This window comes from Bubalus bubalis, chromosome X (genome assembly GCF_019923935.1).
Source record: "Bubalus bubalis isolate 160015118507 breed Murrah chromosome X, NDDB_SH_1, whole genome shotgun sequence".
In the NCBI taxonomy this organism is placed as follows: Eukaryota; Metazoa; Chordata; class Mammalia; order Artiodactyla; family Bovidae; genus Bubalus; species Bubalus bubalis.
In genome coordinates, this window is record NC_059181.1 from 17,439,363 (window position 1) to 17,457,979 (window position 18,617).

The following is an 18,617-nucleotide window of genomic DNA, read 5'->3' on the forward strand; positions in this document are numbered from 1 at the left end:
GCTATCTGTTTGAGGGGGAAAGAGGGGTTATCAGAACCCCCTGGATAGGGGGCAAAGGGCTGCACTTTTTTTATTTTCAGAAAGTTTCCCAGGTGTTTGGAGGTAGCACCAAGAATCACTGGTCCAGATCAGTGGTTCCTGAGCCTGGTTGCTAACTGAACTCACCAGGAGAACTTTTCAAAAATGGATACCAGTTGCAAATCATATACCTGACAAGGGTTCAGTATTCATAATATATGCGCTGTGTGCTAAGTCGCTTCAGTTGTTTCCAACTCTTTGCAACCCCATGGACTGTAGCCCGCCAGGATTCTCTGTCCATGGGATTTTCCAGGCAAGAGTACTGGAATGGATTTGCAACGCCCTCCTCCAGGGGATCTTCCTGACCCAAGGATTGAACCTGCATCTCCTGTGTCTCCTGCATCGCAGGCAGATTCTTTACCACTGAGCCACTGGGGAAGCCCATTCACAATATATAAATAACTCCCAAAGTTCAACAACAAAAAGGCAAACAACCCAATGGGCAAAAAATGGGTGAAGGAATTGAAGAGGTATCTCTCTCCAAGATACACAGCTGGTCAACAAGCACATGGATAGAGCCTTATCATCCTGAGCCATTAGGGAAACACACACTAAAACCACAACAAGATACCACTTCACACCCAATAGGATGGTCACTTTTTCAAAAAGCAAACAAAAAATAACAACAGAAAACAGTAAGTGTTGGTAAGGATGCGCAGAAACTAACCCTCATGCGTTGCTTCTGTAATGTAACATGGTATACAGCTACTGTGGAAAACAGTTCTATGGTTCTTCATAAAGGTAAATATCAGATGACCGCATGACCCAACAATCCCACTCCTAGGTATACACCCAAGAATACGGAAAGTGGATACTTGAGTGTCACAGCAGCACCACTCACAACAGCCGAAAGGTGGAAGCGACCCAAATGCCCATCAACAAAGAAAGGGGTAAACACAATGTGCTCTACTCAGACAATGAAATGGGATTCAGCTCTGAAAAGGAATGAAGCTTTGATATGTCTGTGGCTTTCCCTGGTGGCTCAGTGGTAAAGAATGTGCCTCCCAATGCAGGAGATACAGATTCGATTTCTGGGTCGAACAGATCCCCTGGAGGAGGACGTTTCACATGATATACTCTGCATGTAAGTTAAATAAGCAGGGTGACAATATACAGCCTTGACGTACTTTTTCCAATTTGGAACCAGTCCGTTGTTCCATGTCTGGTTCTAACTGTTGCTTCTTGTCCTGCATACAGGTTTCTTAGGAGGCAGGTCAGGTTGTCTGGTATTCCCATCTCCTGAAGAATTTTCCAGTTTGATTCACACAGTCAGAGGCTTTAGCTCCTTATGGACAGCCAAATAAGGGCAAATGTTAATGGACCCTAGTGAGAGTTGACAAGGACCAGAGGGAAAGGTTAAGCAGAAGCTGCCGCCCAGGCCAGCTCAACAAAAGAAAGAATGATCTAACTCTTGAGCTGGCTGATACTCATGGTCAGAGACATCATCAGGCCACCTGACTGCCAATGGCCCCGCATACAGGCTGTAATGGCTATGGGAGCCTGAGGCTCAAAACCTCTCTTGAAACAGGCATGATGCCTTGTGGCTTCAAGCGTCTGATGTTCCAACAGTGTTCCCTGTGACAATTCCTGAAGGTGTTTCAGAAATCTGGCTTGAGAAATCCTGACTGGAGATGTGAGGTTTTGTTTCATTGCACAATTCCACCGAAGTGGAGGTAGTTTCCGTGATGGACCATTGTACATAGTATTCATTGGCTCCTTTATAAACAAAATGCACTACAATTAAAACTTTTTCTCCAGCACCTTCCTATCCCTATTTCTGGAAAGTTCTGCCTTTGATCCATCTTTCCAGGAAGTATAATAAGACCTGATGATCAAAAGAACAACAGTCTCAAGGTTATACTTCTGTTTTACCTTTACTTTCAAGGGAGGAAAAAAGAACTTAATATGGGAGCAATCAACTTTAATCTAGGGCTACCTTTTTGGTGAGGAAAAAAACCCAGCTTTGCCAACAGTATCAGCCAATTGCTTCACAAAACCAATTCCAGTAACTTGTATGCCTGCGGTACCATTATGTCATCGGTTTGCTTCTCAGAAAATTTCCCACTCTTTGTCTATTTCAGTAGTTTGGAATGGGTCAAGGCACCTTCTTTAACTCCAGGTGGAGAGGTAAAGCAATCTAACACCAGTGAAACATAAAAAAAGGCCAGGGGAAAGAGGAAAGACACACGGGCGTGTTTTCTGGTCTGCAATCCATGAGGGGCTCCTGTGGAATCCAACTTGGCTTTGACTATCCACGAGTCTGGAGAGTACACTCCAAACTCATCTCGCAGCTCAGGGAGGTGGAACTGCCTGAAAAACCTTAGTTCTTCCTCCTACTTCCCAACCTGGTTGGGATTAATGTACATGATTTTCCTGAAAATGACAAAAGTAGCACTCATCCCTGAAGGGACATGCGAGGGTGTCATTTTCACTGGTGTAAAAAGGGATGACGCCCATACCAGCCAATGACTGAGTGGCTACTAAGTACCTCAAAACAGACGGAAAGAAAGTCTGTGTTTCTCCACTTTATATAACCAGATAAGTTAGCCCATCTGAAGGAAATGCAGACTTTAGATTCCAAATATTTACTGCACTGACACTAGATTTAGAGTAGAACTGAAATGCTGACAATGACTCAGGAAAAACAAGGATTTGATCAGTTACACGTTTATATAGAACTTTATTAGCGATCTGTATTTTTAAAGGAGCCAGGTGATAAAACACAGCATAAGAAAAAGACTTCTATTAATCATTTTCAAGGTAAAATAAGTACATGAGGTCTTATTTCAAAATGGAAAGTACATCTAAAGCCCCAAGACAGAGTTGGGGGAAGTATTGGTTCTGGCCACCACAGTGGCACTTAAAATGCAAATGGTACTCTGTCCTTCTCCCCCTCAATACATGGGAATGCAAGGAGCTATTCTTGGTAATCCTTGACATTTCTGTCAATATGCCATCTGCATGGTGACATTTTGGAGGTTTGTAATATTGGAGGCGGGGGAGGCTTGCTGTCTGGCGTCTTGGCTCTTTGTACTGAGATTACTGAGATGGCAATCGTGGTTGACCTCGGTCGGATCAATCAGAATGATCTATGTGAGATGCGTTCCAAAGCAGTCAGTCCATCCATAACCTGGCGCCGCCAGGTCGACTACGTGCCTTTCCTGAGGGAAAGTCACAATGTGAAAGAATTCCACAGAGCTGGCTGCCGTGGGCTTCAGCCTCATCATTTTAGATCTCAAACCACCCAGTCATTAGAAAGTAACTATCCACCTTTTTTTAAGTAACAATAATTCATTTCTAAACCCAAGAATTGACAATGTTATATGAGCATTCCAAAAGTATATGTAAATCTTCTTTAAAGACATACTCTTTAAAAATGCACCACTTGACTGCTAAAATAATAGGAACGAAACACATCTGCTGCACAGCAGTTCCTGGTCCATGGCATTCCTCACAGCCCTGTTGGCAAACCTGGTACAAGCCAGGCAAAAGGCCCGGCTTCCCTGTGCTGATGCTGGCAGCTACTCTTCGTCGACGGGGGCTACTCTTCACTGCGGTCCATGGGCTTCTCATTGCAGTGGCTTCTCTTGTTGTGGAATACAGGCTCTAAGTGTATGAACTCAGTGATTGCAGCTTATGAGCTCTAGAGCACAGGCTCAATAGTTGTGGCGCATGGGCTTAGCTGCTCCACCACATGTGGGACCTTCCCAGAGCAGGGATTGAACCCATGTCCCCCGAGTTGGCAGGTGGATTCTTAACCACTGGACCACCAGGGAAGCCCAACTTCTTAATTCTCAATTCTTAATACCTGTCCAATGTTACGTGTCTATTGATTATGAAACAAGATCTCACCATGTGATGTGAATCTGTAAAACCTCTAACATCACTGAATATTACAAAGACCAAATTCCGCAACATGACATCTCTACCTGGAAATCAATTTCTGTACATATTTGGGGTGTTTTCAGATCTGTATCCAAGCTAACACAACTACAACGAAAGCTGAAGATGTAAGAGCTTCGGTGGTATTAACACAGTATACAAACAAGCATGATGTCGATCACCAGTCAGCAAACTAGGTTCTAAGGGCCAAACCCAGCCTGCCTCCTTTCTCTGTAAGTAAGTTTTTACTGAATACAGTCAGGCACATTCACATTTAGGGATTGCCTATGACTGTTTTTGGGCTTCCCAGGTGTCTCAAACAGTAAAGCACCTGCCTGCCAATGCATGAGATATAAGAGACACAGGTTTGATCCCTGGGTAGGGAAGATCCCCAGGAGGAGGAAATCGTAACCCACTCCAGTATTCTGGCCTGGAGAATCCCATGGACAGAGGAACCTGGCGGGCTACAGTCCATAGGGTCACAAAGAGTCAGACACAACTGAAGCAACCTAGCATGCACACATGACTGCTTTTTAGCCACAAAAGCAGAGCGGAGCAGTTGCAACAGTGACTCTAAAGCCAGCGAAGCCTAAAATACTTACTACCTAGCCCCTTTTCTTCCTTTTTATTTTGTATTGGGGTATAGCCGATTAACAATGCTGTGACAGTTTCAGGTGGACAGTGAAGGAACTCGGCCATACATATACATGTATCCATTCTCCCCCAATACTACCTAGCCCTGTACCCACAAAGCTTGATGGCTCTGTACTAACCTCTTCGTAACATTTCATTTCTAGCAACTTCAGGTTCCCAGCCACAAAACCAAGGGAATGCAAAGAACAGCTCCAAGCAGAGAGAAAAAAGTTATCATGCACTCTTTGAGCACTTGTCCTTACTCTGGTGGGTCACCAGGGGTACACAAGGAGAAGAAAATGAAGCAAGCAACTCAAAAGTATAAGTGACATAATAGAAGGAGGAAATTTTGATGGGCAGGAAAGAAAAGACGAAGAATCACTAAGCTGAATGACTATTTATTCAGTATGACCACAAGAACAATTAAAATGTGACTGTCTACTACACACTAGACATTGACCTTAGTGTCCCCATTTCTGAAAGAAGAAACCACAAGGTTCAGAGACTCCGAATACTGCCTTAGGGCACACATGAAACAATAGAGCCTTAAGTCAAACTCAAGACCATCCATGCCTAAAATCAAGGCTAACCACGTCTGAGTGGTCTTTGTGGTTACTGGTACATTCCAAGAACATGCGATTATCCATGTTCATGCATACAAACCTTAACTATCAAGAAAATGTTACACCGTAGTAAATCCAAGAAGAAATAAGAAGCATCCAATACAGTTTTAAGATGTTCTTTCAAAAACATGTGAAAGATAAAAATGCTCATCTCCAAAGTGCCAAGTATCAATTGGTCCTTCATCCACAAATTTCATTTCACCCCAAACACTGACACATAATCACATACCACATCAACTTTTCTAAAATGGACAGCAGTGCTAGGAAGTCTTTCTGTAAGATAAATCCCTCTGAATGAAAGAGTCAGTTGCCTCATGAAATCAACTGTATTTTTAACCTAGTAAAATCAGGCTGTTGCTGGTGGTACTCTTCCCTTACAGGCGGTCAAATTCCTGGGCAATGTTAACATGTGGCTTCTTGGTAAGTGTCTGGAGTCACTGTATGAACATTTTAAGAAAACCAGAAGCCTTCTGCACGGTTAGAGGCTGCCAACCTAATTTATGTAGCCTGGTCTGTTCAACTATTAAGACAAGGTAACCACCTGAATTTAAAAATAAGACTACTTTAAAAGAATTTTACAAACAACTTGACTGTGGTATCATCTACGAACCCTAAAATCATCCCATTTTATGTGTCATTTCAATGATTTTTAGTAAATTTACTTAGATGTACAACATTTAGGACATTTTAGAACATTTCCATCACCCCAATCATATCCTTGGTTCCCACTCCCCTTTCCTAACTCCACCCCCAGGCAACCACTAATCCACTTGGATGGATTTGCCTTTCTGGACATCATGGATCAGTAGCTGTGGGGTCCCAAGGGGTCTTTCTGTGATTCCAGGTCTGTGAAGGGGGTAAGGGAATGTGGAAAGCAGCTGTGAGCAAGCACAGATATACATGCGCACAATTCCCAATTCCTGTAACTGGCCTTTAAAGACCATGCAAGTTCATAGAGCACAGATGGGAGAACAGGGCTCTTGCTTACCTAGGAACACAAAAGAATGAGAGTCCCATATCTGAATTCTCCCAAGAACTAAAACTTTTTGTACCTTGAAACCTTAGTTTCTTTTATTTCCCCACAATTTTAAACTTTGTATTTTGTATTGGGGTATATGACAGGCCACCAGGGTTTAATCCCTGGGTCAGGAAGACCTCCTGGAAAAGGGAATGGCTACCCACTCCAATATTCTTGCCTGCAGAATTCCAGGGATAGAGGAGCCAGGCAGGCTACAATCCATATAGGGTCACAAAGAGTCAGATACAACTGAATAACTAGCACTTTCACTCACTTTCTTCAGCCACCACAAAGTTGAATATCTGCATATAACTTATAGTCAGCCCTGTGTATCCACAGTTCTGTGCTGTAGTGTTCATTACTGAAAAGAATATCTGATGGACTGATACAGTCCACATCCTAGTTGTTTAAGGGTCAACTGTAGTCTTAATAGGCATGTTGTTTAAATAATCTAATCTAACTTGCCTTGGTTGTCTTATGACAGTTAGATGCAGCATCCTTGGGGCAGGTGGGGGAGGACAAAAATCTCTACTGAGAGGGTTCATGTAACAAAAGGGTCCCTCACTGGATTTTATGATTCTGAGCACCTTTTCTCTGGTTGGTTAGACTTCCTGCTGGGGTCTTCCTATTTCCTGCAGGGGTCTTCCTATCCTGTGTCTCCCGCCCCACCCCTGCCCACCCAACCCCCAGTAACTAATAGTCACCTTGATTAGACCCAGTATTCTCCTAAGATGAGAGGTCCACAAATGGTTTTCTATCAAGGGCCAGACAGTAGATATTTCCAGTTCTGCAGGCCACATGGTCTCTGTCCAGAGACTCAACTTTGCCCTTAAAGGGTAAAAGCCTCCACAGACAATAACTAATCACGTGAGTGTGGCTGTGCTCCAATAAAACTTTATCTATAGACACAGACTTGAAATCCACATCACTCTTCTTTCTTTCTCAACCAATTAAAAGCGAAAATCCCATTCTTATCTGGCAGGCTGTATAAAAAACAGGTGGCCAGCCGGATTCAGCTTGTAGGCTGCTGTTTGCCAACCCCTGTCCTAAGACCTCCCAGGGGCAGCCATCAGTTCAGCGACTGACAACAAGCCTTGTTGTTCTCGTACATGTAAGAGAATCCACCCACAAGGAACTTCAGGGACTTGTGTGGGGGCATGGTGAAGGCACAGGAGTGTACTCGGACCCTTGAGATTCTCTGACTTCAAGGCTGACCGTCATCCCCCCATTCACTGCCCCCGCCACCAACCCTGGCAGCAGGCTGGTAACCGCTGCGTTGCGGCCTATTATTTTCTATAGGTCCTTCTTGTTTCCCCAGCTGTATTTGCATTACCTTGAGGAAAAGGGCTAGGATATATTAATTATGTGTTATCTTCCATCATCAGGGGTTTCCCTGGTGGCTCAGATGGTAAAGAATGTGCCTGCAATGCAAGAGACCCCAGGTCAATGCCTGGGTAGGGAAGATCCCCTTGATAAGGGAATGGCAACCCACTCCAGTATTCTTGCCTGGAGAACTCTATGGACAGGGCGGGATACCTTCCATGGAGTCGCAAAGAGTAGAACACGACTGAGCAGCTAACACTTTTCATCCTCCATCTCACAGGGCACATCTAGATTATTAAAAATCCTACCACATGCTCGTTTCTGGCTACTTGTGCCTAATTTTAAAAAGAAATGTGAAATATTTTAGACTCTCTCTTTCTCAAAGTAACAAACTAAAACCTAAATTAAGATGCTCTTTTCTTTGACCCTCAGTTGATTTTTCTTAAAGGGTGACAGCAGCTCCTGTGGGCAAAGTTCACCTGGCAGCCCTCAGGATCACAGGACGGTGTGTCCTCTGCATTAAGAGCAAAAGCACAAAACCAGGTCCCTACAATGCGGAGGAACCTCACTAATATTAGGCGAGGTAAGAAAAGCCTGACATAAGAAGCCATGTGTACAGAATTAAATAGAGATGATTTCACCTGTATGAAAAGTCCAGACAGGTAAATCCGGAGACAGGAAGTAGACTGGTGGCTTGGTGGTTGCCAGGGCTGGGCAAGGAGGGATGGGGAGCCACTGCTTCATGGCCACAAGGTTTCCTTCTGGGCTGATGGAAATGTTCTGGAACTGCATAGAGTGGGTGGCTATACAACACTGATGATGTACCAAGTGCTACTGAGTAGTTTATTTTTAAATGAGTTATTTTGTTTTGTGAACTCTACCTCAATAAAAACAAGTTTTTTTAGAGCATGGTCGTAGACCTGTACAATCTGACGGTGGAAAGAGCATCTAGACATAGTGTTAAAGGAAAACAGCAAGTCACAGAAAAAAAAATTTTTTGACAGCAAGATTGCATTTATGTAAAGTTGTGAAACAAAGATCTGGGCTTCTGCACATACACTTAGGCACAGGTGGAGAAAAGGCCACACACAGCAAGCTATTATCATGCTGCTCTACCAGGGAGGGGGGCAGCTGGGGAGTTTCTCATGTTCTGCATATTTCCACATTGTGTCATTCCAATAAGGCAGGAAGGAATGCTTCAGTGGGTCCCCCGTGTCATAGAAAAACACGCCAAGGTCCCTGAGGGCCTGCACATTTTATTAAAGGGCAGGCATGCACACCTGTGTATCGGAGCACAGCGCCCGAAGAGCCTTGGGGTGTGGCAGGTGGGGGGCTGGTCTGCAGGAGAGAAGTGCACACAGCTGCTTGCAAAGAAAAACTCCATCAGGCAGCTCTTTGGTCACTAGGATGTCAAGCAATTAATTTTTACCAAGCTTTTCGCTCCTTTGGCATTGAAGTTGGTCCATCCCATGAAGTGTGTTAAGTTTCATAAATGAGTACCGCAGGCCTCAGAAGGGCCTACGTCAGGCCAGCACCACCCCCTCCCACCACCACCCTTTACAATCTTTCCTTTCCTCTTTGAAGAGGGGCATTTCTGGACAGGGCAATGGAGGGGTGGGGGTGAGGATGGCTGGCTGCAGCCAGACCTTCTCTGGGCTGCTCTCTGAATGCCAGGCTTCCCCCACCCCTTGGAGACTGGAGCCCTGGCGAATTGGCTGGAGTGACACAGCCTGGTCCCTGACATGACAGGCAAGGTCCTGCAGTCGTGCAAGCAATGAGACACAGGATGAGGGCACCTTCTCCTCTTTCCAAATGAGACAGATGACCATCTTTGCCCAACTGGCAAAGAAAAATTCATAAATGCACCCAGTCCCCCAATTCTGTTAACCATCAGCACCTCCTATGCCTCACTTCTCTACTGGCCCTGGGGCTACACCGTGACTCCTGGCTGTACATTGTAATCTCCAGGAGAGCTTAAAACTCAGGGGTACCTGGCCCTGGTGCGGAGGCGCCAGCATTCCTGAAGCTCCCAGCCAGCTTGAGACTGTGCACATCTCCAGCGGCGAAGCCTGCTCCCCATTCTCAAGGAGCCAAAACAAGCAGAAGACCAATGAGAACAGACAACAGCTGATCACAGACAGTCTGAGAGCTCTTTTTTTTTTTTCCCCCACCGAGTACACAAGGTCATGTTTATATTTTGACACTGTAAACAGAGGAATGGTCATTTTTCTGTGAGTAAAACAGCTAGGAGCTGACATTCGTCGAATTAAAGACACAGTTACTTCCTAGATCCTGCAAGGACACCTGGACAGGTGGGTTGCTCCAAGGCAGCAGCCCCACCAGGGAACAGTATTTGGCAAGGAAAGGGAATGGAGCACTGATCCAGGCTGCAATGTGGACAGATCTCGAAAACATGATGCCGAGTGAGATAAGCCAGACGCAGGAGTCCGCAGACTGCATGACTCCACGTACACGAAATGTCTAGAACAGACAAATCTGGAGACACAGAGAACAGACTCGTGTTGCCAAGAGATGGGGAGATAGGGAATGACTATTAATGGGTACAGGCTTTCTCTCTGAGGCGATGAAACTACTCTGGAATCACACAGCAGTGGTGGTCACACAACCTTGTAAATGTATGAACAACCACTAAATGGTGCACTTTAAAATGGTATGTTCTATGGTAGGTGAGGGCTTCCCTGGTGCCTCAAATGGTAAAGAATCCACCTGCAATGCAGGAGACATGGGTTCCATCCCTGGGTTGGTAAGATCCCCTGGAGAAGGGCATGGCAACCCACTCCAGTATTCTGGCCTGGAGAATCCCATGGACAGAGGAGCCTGACGTGTTATAGTCCATGGGGTCACAAAGAGATGGACACAACTGAGCATCTTCATCAGGCCACCTGGCTCCCTGGCAGACACTTGGTCATGTCTGAAGTCACTTTTGGTTTTGCCGTGACTTGGAGAGGTGTGCTACTGGCAGACACTCAGCAGAGAGACCAGAGATGCTGCAACCTGTCCAGGTGTCCTGTTAACTATACTCCACTATGCAGGAGAGTCCAACAATAAAGGACTACCCACCCCTAAACATTCACAGACACAGCTTGGAGGAGACTCTTGAGTCCTTTGGACAGCAAGGAGATCAAACCAGTCAATCTTAAAGGAAATCAGTCCCAACTATTCTTTGGAAGGACTGATGCTGAAGCTGAAGCTCCAATCCTTTGGCCACATGATGTGAAGAACCGACTGGTTGGAAAAGACCCTGAGGCTGGGAAAGACTGAAGACGAGAGGAGAAGGGGACGATAGAGGATGAGATGGTTGGACGGCATCACTGACTCAATGGACGTGAGTTTGAGCAAGCTCTGGGAGTTAGTGATGGACAGGGAAGCCTGAATTGGACACAACTGGGTGACTGAACTGAACTGAAACATTGACAGTGCCAGGGCTCCGAAACCCCAGTCTAAAGTAACACCTGCTCAGTTTGGACACCCTTTAGGCCCCTGTCTATCAGCAGTACAGCATGCTGAATGACCCCACTTGTTTCTCTACATAACCAAATCACTGAACATAACACCATCATCAACAATGGTGGCAAAAATAGTGATGGTTGATAGTGGGGTTAATAGGAGGCCTCCACCCCGGCCCCTGCTGAGTCCCAACTACTTCTAAGGTGTCAGCAAAAAAGGTTCCTTTGACACCCCCCACCTCCTGGTTTCCTCTGCCTTAATTTAAGTGTTGGCTAAGTCCTGTACACTGCTTGTCTCGTCACAATTTCTCTGACATAATCCTCAATTTTTCTAATCCAAGAGCCCTGAATATCTCTAGCTCAGGTCCATCAGCTTCTGTGAAAACCTCTGACAATTTCTGACTGCCTTCTTCTCTCAGAAGTGCACCCTGTCCATTGCTTATACGTGGCTAGCTCATCAAGCAGGACTTGGTGCTTCACATGACTGAAACTCCAGGCCCCACTCACGAGGAACAGGACTCCTAGGGGTGTTGTGAGGAGCCTGGGAGAAAAACGGATGTAAAATGCCTGGCCCAGCAGCCCCTGAGCACCCAGGACACCTCAGCCCATGCGGCTTTTATCAAACAACACCAGGCTGACCAGACCCTTCCATTCTCTCTGGGAAAACACCACACAGGGTGCAGGAGTTTCCTACTGCTGCTGTAAGGAACTGCCACAAAGCAGGTGGTTTAACACAACACATGTTTACTGTCTCACAGTTTTGGAGGTCAGAAGTCAAAAATCAGTTTCATTCGGCCAATAGCAAGGTGTTAGCAGGGCCGCATTCCATCTGGAAGCACGAAGGAAATATACACCTCCTGGCTCTTCCGGATTTGAGAGGCCGCCTACATTCCTTGGCTCCTGGCCACACAGCTCCAACATCTGCTTCTGCTGTCACATCTCCTTCTCTGACTGAGCGTTCTGCTTCCCTCTGGTCAGGACTCTTCTGCTTACCCTAAGCCCAGCCAGATAATCCAGGATGATCACCTCATCTCAGGATTCTTAACTTAATCCCACCTACCAAGGCCATTTCTGTGGGAAGGTAACTTATTAATCAATTTAGGAGACTAGGCCATGGACATCTCTGGAGCGCCATTCTTCTATCTGGGTGGGAGGGGTAGGGAGGAGGTCTGTTAAATATCAAACAACAATGAATATAAGATAAAAGTAACCAGGGGAATCGAACATAGCACAGGGGGCACACGGTTACTGAGCCAAGGGAGGGGAAGGTATAGACAGTAGATTTCGGTTCAAGTCTGGAGTCAGACAGACGCGTTTTTTGTTGGCTCTGGGAAGCAAGGTTACTAAGGCAAGCCCCTGGGCTTCAGTTCCATCATTGTCCCACTGACAGCTCACGCAGCCTTTGTCGGCTTTCAGTGACAGTGCCCTGGAGCATGTGGCCCACGAGCAGCACCCCTCGTATGTCCTAAGACCCAAGGGACCCCAGCGGGGAGAAAGCAGGAGGCAGGAAGAACACAGTGAGGCCTCAGGGTAAATAGAACATGAGCACGTGTGAGCCCCACCGGAGGCAGGCACCTATCTGCTGGTGCTCGCCACTGGTGCTTCCTGGACCCGGAAGGGTGCCTGAGATGGGGAGGCTGGGAAACAGTTACTGAATGAATGGACGGATGAGCCAACAAATGAATGAAGAGAGGCAGGATGCCTCAAATTGAATAGGGACAGGGCAGTGGGGTGGCGTCTGTGACAGAGCATTGGATCATGGTCAGAAGATTTAGCTCAAGTCCTGGTTCCTCCCACAGTGGGTGGGACGTACCCCTTGGCTGTGGCCCTCACATGCAAGATGAGGAGAGGAAAGAGGCCATCCTGGCTCTTTTAAGCCCAAAGCTGGAGGATTCAAGCTCCACGTGGTCTTGCCTGGGCCTGACCTGCCTAACACAAAGACTCTGGGTCAGTCAAGCTAACCGGTTCCCATCCTTATTCCAAACACCTAGCAGTTCCTTGTCCGCAGCATTCTTCTCATCCCCAATGCTAAGGAAGCATGAGATACACTCAACCTAGGAGACAATGGACAAGGATAAAGAACTCCCAGGCTCTAGTGAGCCACCTCCTTTTCTCAGAAGCCACCACCTTCTGCTGAGGGTGTCTGGCAACCACCACTGTCTACATTTTCTGGGTCTCCCATCTCCCACACAAACCTGGTCTCCATCCACTATCCTAGCATACAGGAGGCCAAGAACCTATAAATATTACTTCATTTGACTGGATTTAAATGAGAATAACTGAACTCAGGAAATTTTAGCTCTGCTTTTATTCCATCAGATTAATTTTACTGAATTTACTGGAAAGGCAGCCAAATAGCAAAAGGACCTGGGCAAGAAGAACTCACTGGGCTCAAGTGTTGAAGTGACCTTTAACACGTCACTTGACCCACGGGTTTCTGCAGTAGAACCTACGGGAGAAGGGGAAACACAATTTCCACTTCCAAAATCAGAGCGACAGGGAAGAAAAGGAAACTTAGAGATTTCCAAACATCCGGGAGCTATTTTTAGAAATGAATGACTTTTCCACTCACTTTTCTTAAAGAAAAAAAAGAAAGATATTAGACCAAGAACAAATCAAGAAACGGTTGTTGATAATCTAAATGGAAGAAGATTCTTACAGAAGTCCCCTCTTTATGGATTTAAAAGCAAGACACTCCTCTATGTATATACAAATACACACACACACACACACACACACACACACCTATAATCTTAAAGAATGAAAAATGGAAAAATCATTATTTATCACAAAGTTGATAATAATCCCAAAATAGACCCTGTGGGATAAATATACTAAGTTGAGTTGAGTGCATGCTCAGTCGTGTCCGACTCTTTGCAACCTCATGAACTGCAGCCTGTGAGGCTCCTCTGTCCATGGGATTTCCCAGACAAGAATACTGGAATGGGTTGTCATTTCCTTCTCCAAGGGATCTTCCCGACACAGGGATCGAACACATATCTCCTGTGTCTCCTGGATTGCAGGCAGATTCTTTACTGCTGAGCCATCAGGGAAGCCCAAAATACAGTAAACCTCCTATTAATTAACACTGAATACAGGTTCTAAGAAGACAGCAATTGTGTCATCTGGCCCTGTTATGTGGGGCTTCAACCTGGCAAAATTTGAGAACAATGGATTGTTTTCTCTTTAAAGCAATAGCCTGTTCAAAGGACTTTTGATATATCACAGGATTTCTCCATGTGGCGCAGGTCAAACCCCAGCTAGTGAAAAAATGGATACCTAAAAGCTTTTGTCATAATATAATCTGGGCCTGCCACTATCATCCTGATCGTTTATACTCTGCTTTGATCTCAAATGTGCTATGTCCACCACTCTTAGAGTGCCTGAGGTTGGCATTTCCAGTAATGTACAGTCCCAACTGAGCTATGGAAAACAGAACAGTAAGTTTCAACCGCTCAGTCCATCTAAAGGTTAATAACAATACAACGTCAAAAGAAGCAGACATATATACAACCATCAAAGGCACTGAATTTTTCTGAGAGGCAAAAAAGTTCTTCCTGTATTTTCCATCTAAATGGTAAATACCTTTTTATAAAGTGGCCACTGACCTCCAAGTTAATATATGTGGAATACATATGTGCCACTAATGTAAACCATACACAACTCACCCACAGAAAATACCAGTCACAGAAACAGTGAATTAACTTTATTGACTGGTTGATTTGATTTTTTTGGCTTCACCGTGCAGCATGTGGAATTTTAGTTCCCTGACCAGGAATCGAACCCGTGTCCCTGCATTGGGAACAAGGAGTCTTAATCACTGGACTGCCAGGGAAGTTCCAACTGTTTATTTTTAAACAAAGTTTTGGGGTATGACTCCCAGAAAACTATGAAAATTATATGCACAGTACTGATCTGCAGAGATAGTGAATTTAAACCTGCAGTTGAGTTCATAATCCAACTAAAAAATTTCTGTTTTGATGTATATTACCATATGTGAAATAGATCACCAGTCCAGGCTCGATGCATGAGACAGGGCGCTCAGGGCCAGTATACTGGGATGACCCTGAGGGATAGGATGGGGAGGGAGGTGGGAAGGGGTTCAGGATGGGGGACATATGTACACCCATAGCTGATTCATGTGAATGTATGGCAAAAACCACTACAATATTGTAAAGTAATTAGCCTCCAATTAAAATAAATTAATTAATTTTTTAAAAATTAAAGAATTCTGTTTTGAAAATACTGAGATTTTTTTACACATCTGTAACCACATCTGTAAAGATATTTCCCTAGGTTTGCAACCTCTTTGTTGTAACGTGAAAAAGAAAGTCCAGCTACAATAATTCACCAACATGCCCTGAGCTGGCAATACAAATGCTGTTAGACACAACACTGAATGGAATTACTGTACAACTCGAGAAGAGTTTGTTCACAACCCTTGGCCCTCGGTTACCTTGCTTACAGCAGCATATTTTATGCTATTACACTTTTCATAAATTATATATGAAATGCTTTCAGTCAGCAAGAATCTTCACCTACCAACTACATTCATCTATTTCTCCATAATTTCATTGTCTTTAAGAACCTATTTATTTGCCTCTTCTGACAGTTTTCCATTTGGAAGCTGTGTGGGTAAAGTCTTCATTTCTTGAATACCGTTTTCGGGTCGTGTGAATTAAACTTGACTCAAAAAGGGTTTTAAGTGTCAGATACACAAGGAGAAAATGCTGTGCTCCAACACACAATTTTTTCCATATCATAAAAATCAATCACAACCTTAAAGGATAACCAGTCACTAATAAAAATCGGCAGTGTTTTGAAAGAAGAAGGAGAATGACTATTACAGCATTTACACCCTTTCGTAGACTCCACTTAAATGTTTGTGGCTTGCTGAACATTCCATACATATTTCGGGCAAGGTATTATGGGAGCTGAAGTGCAAGCTGTCCCCTACTGAATTTTCACTCACTATAAAAACAATGTCTCATAAAACTGTACACATGTTTTTACTTTACAAAAAAATGCAAAACATCCACTTTTGTTCACTCCATCGACGCTCTGAGCATTAGAAACTGGACTTTTTAAAATTTTGTAGCATGAGTGATGTCTGAAAAGGATGAAAATGTCATTCGGTAACACAGCTTTCTGGAAAGAGGAACGCAGGCAATGTGTATGAAATACACAGAAAGGAAGTTTCTACCAGCTGTCTTCTGTGGGTCAGCTCACCTATGTCTTGAATTGTGCCAATAAAATTAAAATTTTTGCATTTATATTTTTCCTCATGAATCTCACTCCAATGTGACCACAACTGTTTTATATTATCTTCATAAAATGGGTCTTCACCTTTTCTAAGCAAAACAGTACTTTTAATTGGTTCATTTTCCAGTTGTTTGGATTTTTAACAGACACACAACATAGAAGGGCACCACATTCGAAGCAGTTCTACCAACTCCAGAACCTTCCAAGGCTTGATCAGACAGCTGTGGCTCTAGGCTTTCGTTAAAATTATAATATGATCTCACCTGATTTTCAAAATAACGAAGCACCTTTTTAAGCCAATAAACTGTGCTATAATTTCTCTGAGTTTCTGAGTCCAGAAGTTGGCCAGGTTCAAAGAGAATGTTAGGGAACCACGAGCCTTTTGCCTTTCTTTGTCTTCCCCTATTTGAACCTAGAGAAATCTTCAAACAATAATTCAGCAGCTTCCCTCCTGAAAAGTTTATTTTCAAAGGCCAGTGCCATGTAGCGCTGCCTTTCCTGTGCAGGTAGGAGGATGTAAGAGCCCATCACCACGCTGGGCCTTTTCAAGTCTTAAAATCATTTGGGAAGCTTGCAGTATTTCCTTTCTGGTACTCGGGCCCAACTTGGAGAGAAGTTGCTCCAGAGAGGACAAGATATCAGATAATCACTGGAATCCCTGGGTTTCAAGAGAATCCCGAAATGCCTCTCCCCAAAAGCAGCTGAACTACTGAAACCAACAGGCAATGGAACAAAATGTTACCGAAAAAGTCATTACCTGAAACTCAATGGCAATCTAGCACTGCTTTTGGAAGCATCCGTTTTTCACTCCGGGGGATTCATTCACATGAATAATGAGACAACTGAAGGCTCTCCTCAGATCTTGCACAGAAAGGAAACCTAAAATTCAACTCTTGTTTTCCCTTTATCCCAGAAGCATATGGGTCTAATCATAGTCCATTCTGGCCGCAGTACACAAGGCTTTTTCAACTAGAATTTGAAGTCACTTTCTAAGGCGCTGAAGAGTAACCACCCCAGTTTGATGGTTACTCCAAAGACTCTGAAGTGTCCCATCTGGCACAGTCTTCGCTGGAAACTAGGCTGAAGCCGCCAGACAAGGAACCCACACCACGAGGCTGGGACGCACGGTTGTGCTACAAGATGACAGCTCATCTGGCCACCGCGGGGCTGAGGGGCGCCTGTGGGCCCACAGTCGGGGGCGGTGGGCCGCAGAGGCCCGGCAGGGATGGGCGAGACTGCGGCGGAAAAAGGAAGATGGCCATCCATCAGCCCCTGGAGAGGAAATTACAGGCGCCCAGCTCCCAGGCATCGGTCAGCGGGTGACGTGAGGGAACCAAGTCAGAGTGTTCGTCCCGCGGTGGAAGCCGGGGCTCCGCACACCAGGGGCTCGAGGCCGGGAGAGGGGGAGCCTCGATCTTCGGCCAGGGTCCCGGGGGTGGGGGGCGCCCGGATCCTCTCTGGGCCCGGAGGACGGACGATCTTCGCCCAGACCCCGGAGGCCCCCCGGGTCCTCGATCCTCTCCCTGGGCCCAAGGTATGGGGCGCCCTAACCCTAGCCCACGCTCCCGCCCTTACCGGTCGCGGGGGTCGATCCACGACGTCTGGCGCGTGTTGTGGTCGATGTAGAAGACTCGGCCATCGTAGTCGCGCGCCTCCTCCCAGCCGGCAGGCAGCGGCAGCTCGGCGCTCTCCCGGGCCCGAAGCGGTGGCGGCGCGGAGGGCGCCGAGGGCGCGGGGGGCATGGGGGCCGCGGCGGGGGGCGCGGCCGGCGGCGGCTCCCGCGGGGGCTGCGCCGGTTGCGGTGGCTCCCGCGGGGCCTCGCGGGGCTGTCCCCGCCGCCGCCGCCGGCCGCCGCTCAGCCACGGCATGACGGCGCGGGCCCCGCCGCCGCCCGGCCGCCCCACGCGCGCCGCCTCGTCCGCCAGCACTAAGGCCCGGCGCTCGGGGCGCGGGGGCGGCCGCGGGGACCCGCCTGCCGCGCCCGGTGCATCCTCCGCCCGGCGCCCGCGCACCGGTGCCCGCCTGCCTCCTGCCGCCCGCCGCCCACCCGGCCCTGCGCGCCGCCGCCTGCAGTGCCTGGATCACTCGGGTCGCCGCCGCGCGTGGAGTCACAGCCCCAGAGCTGCCGCAGCCGCTGCCGGCAGCCCCTCAGTTCCCGCGGCTCGCCCGGCCATCTTCGTTTCACAGCACCGTCTTAGGGGCGGGGCTACATAGGCCCCGCCCTGTCGGTGGGCCCGGCCCTCCCTCCACCCCTTCGTCCTCGGCGGCTCCTCCCCTGCTTGCTGCAAGCCCTTCGATCTCCCTTGGCTGCTCCGCCTCCAATCTCCCTTG

At 46.6% G+C, this 18,617-nt stretch overlaps 1 protein-coding gene across 4 annotated transcripts in view; it reads right to left on the reverse strand.

Annotated features, from left to right (window-relative positions):
- Positions 1-18,169, reverse strand: part of WWC3 (WWC family member 3) — a 110,241-nt gene extending 92,072 nt beyond the window's left edge. For all 4 annotated transcript variants that reach the window (XM_006050693.4, XM_044937200.2, XM_044937201.2 and 1 more), the window contains exon 1: positions 17,862-18,169. In XM_006050693.4, coding sequence (XP_006050755.3) covers positions 17,862-18,154 — 293 coding nt within the window. In that variant the 5' untranslated portion in view covers positions 18,155-18,169. The remainder of the gene's footprint in view (positions 1-17,861) is intronic.
- Between the last annotated feature and the right edge of the window lie 448 nt (positions 18,170-18,617).